Below are 7,981 nucleotides of genomic sequence, written 5' to 3'. Positions count from 1 at the left end.
TGCGCTGGAGATGCCTACAAAGATTGTGGTAAAACAGAGATTTCTTTCGAGGTGAAAGGACAGTATAATAGCGACTACAGTGGCTTTAAAGGCGGACTGGCGAGGCTGCTTGGTGGCAGGCAAAAGCAAGAGGCCCCACGTCTCCGATAAGGCAGGCCATGGGGCCCTTGTCACATTTCGATCTCTCTCTCTAAAATCTAAAATCTAAAATCTAAATCCCACTTTCTCTCTCTTCTGTGGCGGGCACTGTTTGTCTTTTATTTTCCGGGCTCCAAGAAGATCCTGACACCCTATTTCTCGCTTCTCCCTGTTCGTTCATCTGTGGCTGCCGTCAGACTTTGAGCTCTCCCCTCCCTCCTCTCCTTTCAACCCTTGCAGAAAACCCCATCTACCCTTCTCTCAGCCTCACAGTCTATCCATCTCTAAAGCAGAAGGGTAGGAAGAGAGAAGAGGAGGGGGCTTTACCGTGATTTGCAAAGACGAGGCCGCTAAAAACAATCTCGGGGCCGGGCCAGTTGCCGTGATAAGGCGATACCTTCTTCTTCCTCCTCTTATGTTGGAGTCGGGGGAGGGGGTTGTCTCCGGCTGTTCTTCCTTGGTTTAAGACTCTGCATGGCCGACGGAGGAGCCGCGGCAGACGGCGCCGCGCCGGCCAAGGTGCGGGTGGTGCGCTGCCCCAAGTGCCAGAAGTTGCTCCCCGAGCTCGCCGGCTTCACCGTCTACCGCTGCGGCGGCTGCAACGCGACCCTGCGAGGTGAGCGAGAGGAGGATAACTCGGGTTTTGATGATAAAGTTGCGATCTTTTTTCATTACTGACGGTCTTCTCGGCCGTGCAGCGAAACCCAGAGGGCCGGGGCCGGTCTCGGAGGAGAGGATAATAGTCTCCGAGTGCGCCGACTCGTGCTCGGACGGCAACGGGGGTCCGACCGCGGAGGGCGAGCCCATGGACCAAAGGAGGCGGCAGAGGGTGCAGGAAGGGCCGTCCTCGTGCGGCAGCGCGGCGGGCCAGCCGCGGGCCAGCGGCGGGCCGTGCCGCAACCGCCACCGCGACGGCGGGGTCATGCGCGGCTCCAAGGCCCCGGCCGAGGAGAGGGCGGTCAAGCCCCCGACCGGAAAGGACGAGCCGTCCAGCAGCCACCCGGCCCGGCTCGCCAACCCCAAAGTCGAGACCTTGGAGCAGGACCGCGCCATCCTCCTCCAGAAGCTCGACGAGCTCCGCGACCAGCTCAGCCGGACCTGCGACGTCAAAGGCAAGACCAGCGAGACCGGCGACTGGCTGAAGAGCTCCTCCTCCGTCAACCGCGCGGCCGCCGCGCGCCAGTTCCCTCTCCCCGCCGAGCCCCCCCCGAGCTTCTACCCGCCGCTCGCCTACCCCGACGCCTTCGAGCAGCCCCCCCTCCGCCGGGGGCCTTACCGCTACCCGGCCCGGCCCGCCGAGAGCTATCTCTACGAGCCCGCCGGCTTCTACCCGCACCCGCCCTTGGCTTACCCGCACTGCTACGACGCGCCCTGGCACGAGCCGAGCCACCGAGCCGGGTTCCACGGCAACAGTCAGAGTCTTTACCCCGTGGACGACCAATTCATGCTCCGGCCCGGCGGGTTCGGTCAGAGGGGGCTCAACGGGCTGCACCAGCACCGAGCCATGCCGGCAAGATGGGCCCGGCAGAGCTACAAGCCGCTCGCCGGAGGCGCGCCTTTCGTCGTCTGCCCGAACTGCTCCGAGCTGCTCCACGTCTCCCCGCACCTTCTCTCCGCTGGGAAGCCTCTTCAGAAGCTGCGATGCGGGTCTTGCTCGGAGGTCATCTCCTTCAAGTTGGACGGCAGCCGGCTCAACGTGGCCTCTCCGCCGTTGGAGCGCGGCGAGAACTTGGAAGAGGCGGTGGCTCAGGGCTTGCTCCGAACGGGCTCCAGAAACCATGCCCGCTCGGCCGAGGAGAAGCTCTTTCTTTCTTCTCCTGGTCTGCGCGCCGGCCATGAAACCATCGACAAGGACTACGGGTTGAATCTCAGCGAATCGGAGAACCTGATGGGGTCTTCTTCCTGCTCCTCCGACGACAACGGCAACGCAGCGAGCATGCTCTGCCACAGAGACGCTCCCAGCTCGCCGGAGCTGCGGTCCATCTCGGATCCGGATCCGCGGGTCTCCGGTTTGCCTCTGCGGGATCACTTCGGGTATTCCTCCCCCGCTGCTCTGCAGGCCGGCAAGCCGGCGGAGGGAAGCAGAAGCAAGCGGTTTGATCAGGAGAAGATGGTGGAAATCAATGAAAATTACCGCCAGCACACTGTGAAAGACGTTGCGGTAGCCTCGGATACGGATTCCCCCATCAGCGGCTCTTACAATCATGCCTCGTCCCTCGATTCCGGTGAAATTTTCAAGGAGGAAGATAGATCCAAGACGGGAGGGAAAGGCGGGGACTCGTTCTTTGCTGGGTTCATCAAGAAGAGCTTCAAGGATTTCTCTCGGTTTAACCAGTCGCCCGACGGCACCAAGTACAAGGTCACGGTGAACGGGCATCCGATTCCTGATCGTGTTGTCAAGAGGGCGGAGAAGATTGCAGGGCCAATCCAAGCTGGGGATTACTGGTAATTTATCTCATAACCATTTGATTACTGCCTGGGTTTCATCCACTGAACTCGGTTCCCTGGTCGCTTTCCAGGTACGATCATGAAGCTGGGTTCTGGGGTGTGATGGGTCAGCCCTGTCTCGGCATAATTCCTGTAAGAAAGAGCATGTTCTTCGTATGTATGATCAGAAAGAACAATTCATCGTCTTAGCTTTTTTGTTTCTTCGTTGTTTCAGCCGTTCATCGAGGAATTCAATTATCCCATGCCGAAGAACTGCTCCAGTGGGAATTCGGGCGTGGTTGTCAACGGCAGGGAGCTTCACCAGAAGGATTTGGATTTGCTTGTTGGCAGAGGACTTCCTCCGGACTACGGGCGGTCTTATCGCATCGACATCTCCGGCAAGGTCGTGGATGATGTATCCGGAGAAGAGCTGGACAGCCTTGGCAAGCTTGCTCCGACGTATGTGCAGTAATTCTTTGATTTCACGACGAATTCATCGGGCTTACCATTCATTCATTCATTCATTCATTCATTCTTCTTTCGACAGGATCGAGAAGGTGAAGCATGGATTTGGAATGCGGGCGCCGAGAACTTCCGTGGGATCTGCCTAATGTTGAAAATCCACAAGAAAACTCGAATCGGCATCATCGATCCAACTAATTACTCGCCCTTGGAATCACTGTGAATGGATTTGTCCACAGACGGCATTGCCGATGCGTCCCGTCGCTTTTACTTTGTTGTTTGTGGAATCGTGTTTTCTTCCTTCTTCCCACATGTCGTCTTCCTCGGCTCTACCGAGGGAAAAAGCAAGTTCCGCGCGTCCTCCTCTGAAAGAAAACACAGCTTTTCCGAATTGTTAATTCCGTAGATCGATCAAATCCCGACTAGTTCATTCATCTTCTCGGCGAACTCTCCGCGACTGTCCCGTCCGTCGCCAGGTTCGCAAATTTCCACAATCCCTCCGGAAAACCTAGCAAGGATCTAGGTTGGCAGAAAAAAGGGGAAAAATTCAGAGATTACAGAGAAGAACACGTGCAGAGATTAAAGAATCGAAGGCTTCTGAATGCCCGCAGATTGCTGATTTCACGCTGGCGGGATCTGGGAAGTTTCCCTCTTTTCGCGGGCTGGAGGTGGCGGGAAGAAGCGTTTTCGTGAACAGCGAGCGTGTCTGCAGATTCGCACGTTAAAAGTAAGAACACGTGAACCGAACGGGTGTCAGATCTCCTCTCTGACACTACTTTACTTAAGTCTCCTTGGACATCATTAGCCTATTAAACATATACTTAGATGTCCAGCCCATTAACCATTGTGCAATGAGCACAATCAGGATCAATATCATGTGATTAAACAAATTTTTGGTTCAGATCACCAATTGAATTGGGGCATGCTTGAGTCTAGGGATGGGAAGTTCCTTGTTCGGCGTTCAACGAAGGCTGTTCGACAACGAAAGATCAGGGAAAAATCCTTTTTCGTGTTTGTGTTCGTGTTCAGTTTGTTCGGGTTTGCTCAGGTTCCTTTGAGAACTTTTTTAAATGGTAAAAAAATTCTATTATCAGAGAGAAAGAGAGAGGGAGTGAGGGGGAGGGGAGCAGGGGAGAGGGGGTGGGGAGAGAGAGAGGGGGACCACGGGAGAGGTGGGGGGCACGAGGGTAGAAGGCACGAGAGACGGGAGAGTGGGGGGGGGGAGAAGAAGGGATAGTAATTCTCCCTCTCTCTCTCTCTCTGATATTGTAAAAAAAATTACTATTATTATAAAATAATAATGTTATTATATTGTAAAGAACATTTCATCGGGAATGCCACCTGTTTGCGAACGGTTAGTCTGTTCACAAACTCGTTCGGATCAGATTTTTCTTGTTCATGTTCATTCATGTTCGTTCGCAAACAAACTAAACATTTATTCCCATCCCTACTTGAGTCCTTGGATCAAATTTGATTCCATTAGATCCTATCCCAGATCTTTGGGGATGACTTTTCCTGACATTTTAACACTTCAATGTTTTTTTTATACTTCCTTATTAGTTTACTGATCAAAGATAAATAAATTCTTAAATTAAATGAAAATAATTGTGTAGTATTGTTTAGGAATGTAAATATTGATGGATATTATGTGTATTTAAAGCCAATCACACTTGTTTTAGCTTAGTTACTAGTAAAACATATAATCGTTCACTCCTATTCTCGTGTAATATTAGTAGTGAAGCCCGTGAATGTGTGTTATGAATTAGTGAATAATGATGATATCATGATACATTGATCATTAGTCTTTAGGCATGTATTCCGAATATTCCTATTGATTGGATACTAGAGACATATATCAAGTGATCTAGTTAGCATACCACTATCTTCTTGGGTTTTGTGCCTTGGTTCAATCATGGAAAATATGGTTTTCGTGGATGCATAAGCGTATAACAATTCTAAATCGATCATTAAAACCATACATCAGATGTACCTTATGGGGAATTTGTTCTACCCTTGTGCCTAGCCTCTAGGTATCCACGATCACATTGCTCTTGGATCTCCACCTATTCTTCTTCAACTTTCCTTGAAAATCTTGAAGATCTTCTCACCATGAAAGCACTCTGATGTTGGTGTTAGAAGTGAGTGCGCCTCCCCTATTTTTTACTTAAGTTTTTCTAAAAACTCTATAAAAGTAGAATATAATACTAAGTTTCTTATATGTATTATATAGATTTTAAGAGAGAAGATCGATCACAAAAGGGTGTTTCTGTCGAACACCCGTGAGGTGTTCGACAGAATACCCGAAAGAAGACGGAAGAGCGGGTAGTTTATGTTTCTTATACTTTTATCAGGTTGATAGGGGTAAACTTAGGTAAATCGAAGTATATTCATCGAACACACTAGGTGTTCGATGAAATGCTTAAGAAAAGTCATGGTGATAGAACTCTAAGAAACTCGATCAATCTCAAGTCTGAAACAAAATCATGCATTCAGAGTATCATGAAATATAGAAATCAACCGAAGAAAACCGTGAGATCACCTGAATCGTCCTGATTCGACAAACAAAGGTGGCGGCACCAATCGCTGCCGCCTAACTTCGGTATGCAGTCTCCTTGCTCGACTCCTCCTCGCTGGTGCGAATCCAGGATGACTCAACTTCTCTTCGTCGTCGTCCGGAGCTCCAAGAGCGATTGGAGGGTTGTCACGCCCCTCTTTCTGCTCTCGCTGCTGTCGGGTGGGATCTCCGCTGTCGTGTGGACAATGTCGAAAGATGGGATCAATTGGGGCCTTCATGGCCCCTTTACCGGCTTGGGAGGGATCCCTTAGGCCATTCGATGGAGGGGGACGACCCTGCTGGCCCTCCCTAACCGTTGGGTAGTCGCTGGTCCCCCTCGCCGACCAAAAACGCCCTTCAACCGACACTGTCGACGGCCAGGGGCGAAATAGGGCAGAAATGCCTCTGGCCGTGCGATCATCCTTATAAACTCCAACGGCTGCGATTAAATCGCAGCCATGAACTCATCTTATGGTGAACCCACGCGCCACATCATCCAGCCTCGTCAGCATGCCTCATCAACATCATTTTCTTCTGATTTGTCCACTAATAGGCCCATGATCCGCGTCAGCGTCCAAGAGCCAATCAGGAAGGCCTGCAATAGAAATAAAAGAGATTAAATAGGACGGCCAGATCTCACAGTATGATCTTCTTTAAGAAGATCGAACGGACGAGATCATGTCCCTCTTTTTAAATAAGCCCAAAAAGACATGGGCTTTGAGACGGACTGGCTCAAAGCCTGGTCTTAATTTTCTTTTAGTTTTCCTTAGATCACGGCCCGTTAGGCCGCGATCATACTATTGTGCCTGGGCTCGCTGCAACTGAAAACATAAGGGAGTTTTTATCCTATATGGAGAAATTCTAAAGCATTACACAATATATAAATTTCGGCAAAAATTATATTTCGAATTGAAAAAATGTACCATTCTTGTGCGCACTTGAAATCTCTATGGGCCTCTGGGTCTGTTATCCTTGAAGTCGGCCGGATGTTGTCTTCTAGGTGCGCAGGCCCTTGCAGGTTGTGGGCTGGCTTGAGCCCTGTGCTCGCTGGCCTGCGACTGGCTTGGGCTTTAAGCTCGTGGCCGGCTCTTTTTTATATTTTTATTATTCATTCTTCTTTCTTTCTCCCTTCAATAACTCTTTATTTTAATTTTTAATGCTTTATCTAGTATTTCAGTTTATATTTTTGCTAAGACATTCTTGAGTATGTTAAACATGTATAAAAATGACATTAAAATGCATTATTTTATCATTTGCTCTATTTAGAGCATGAAATGCAAAATCCTATAAAATTGAATAAAATACACATGATATGTACCCAAAATGACCTTAAAATATGTATGTTTACATGCTTTATTTTGGGTCCATCACCATCCTCCATGCAAGAACACACTAGGAGGTACCCTTTTTTTTAGGATCCATGCTCCTTTCCTACAAAGTTAGGGCTTGGATGGAAAGATGATGACATGACGATCAGGCCCCTAAAATTTTGGCTCGATCAGACGATTGGATGGCGAGATATCGTGCGTTGAAGTTCAACCATTGATCTTGTGGTCCTTTACATGAGCCAGCTCCCAGATCACGCCATGTGGCGTTTTCCTATTGGACGCACCCAATGCTGAAAGGCGGGATCACCTACAACCGTTGATCGCGTGGACTACGATTGAACGGTTTGTGTGTTTTCTCTTGATTCGGCGGCTCAAATGTGTCGATCTTGTGTTCCTCCAACAGCTTCATCAATCAGATGGTTTGAAAGCTGCCATGTGGCGTCGACAATCCTACAAAGGTAAGGGTACATATGAAATAAAATAAAACATGGTGCAATCCGCGGCTCAGATTTGTCGATCTCGTGTTCCTTTGATGGATGCATCTATCGGATGATCCAGAAGCTACCACATGGCATCGATGGTCCTACAAATGTAAGAGGGAATAAAATAAAATAAAAAATCAAAGTCTGTAGTGCATTTATTGCATCGCAAATTGTTCTTCTCTTTCTTTTCTCATTTCAAGATCTGACGGCTATGATGCTGCCACGTTGTGCCGTCATAAAAGGCAACACAACAGGCCATTAGAAGGATTTTATTTGTGTTTATATCCTTAAGGAGAAACATTTCAAAAATTAATATTCACAATTATGCCCTTTGCGCAAATAAAATTACCAAAATATTGATATAAAATCATATAAAATCATTTTTAATCATATATAAATCCAAAAAATATATTTTGCCTTAGAAACTTAATTTCATTAAGATTTAAAATCCCGTAAAATGTGCACAATTTACAAAAAATTAGAAAATGTCAAAAGATTATGATTAAGGCAAAATAAATCAATTTTAACAACGATACCATGCATATTTAATTAATTTAATTCAAATATAAGCATGAAATGCATGATTTTAA

General features: G+C 48.3%; 1 protein-coding gene across 1 annotated transcript; it reads left to right on the top strand.

Moving 5' to 3' along the window:
• The first annotated feature begins 306 nt into the window (after positions 1 to 306).
• On the top strand, positions 307 to 3,337 carry LOC144703300 (uncharacterized). The gene is made up of 5 exons (XM_078575446.1): positions 307 to 754; positions 837 to 2,583; positions 2,658 to 2,718; positions 2,801 to 3,024; positions 3,113 to 3,337. The coding sequence occupies exons 1-5, from the start codon at positions 613 to 615 to the stop codon at positions 3,174 to 3,176; spliced, it is 2,238 nt and encodes a 745-aa protein (XP_078431572.1). The 5' UTR covers positions 307 to 612; the 3' UTR covers positions 3,177 to 3,337.
• Positions 3,338 to 7,981: the final 4,644 nt, after the last annotated feature.

Source organism: Wolffia australiana, chromosome 5 (assembly GCF_029677425.1).
Source record: "Wolffia australiana isolate 7733 chromosome 5, ASM2967742v1".
In the NCBI taxonomy this organism is placed as follows: domain Eukaryota; kingdom Viridiplantae; phylum Streptophyta; class Magnoliopsida; order Alismatales; family Araceae; genus Wolffia; species Wolffia australiana.
This window is presented reverse-complemented; position numbering and strand designations above follow the sequence as displayed.

Bases quoted from the DNA above. Each gene is read 5' to 3' on its own strand.
- LOC144703300 (XM_078575446.1), top strand. From the start codon at position 613: ATGGCCGACGGAGGAGCCGCGGCAGACGGCGCCGCGCCGGCCAAGGTG. The intron at 755-836 runs GTGAGCGAGAGG...TCGGCCGTGCAG, and splicing joins CTGCAACGCGACCCTGCGAG to CGAAACCCAGAGGGCCGGGG. The intron at 2,719-2,800 runs GTAAGAAAGAGC...TCGTTGTTTCAG, and splicing joins CCTGTCTCGGCATAATTCCT to CCGTTCATCGAGGAATTCAA.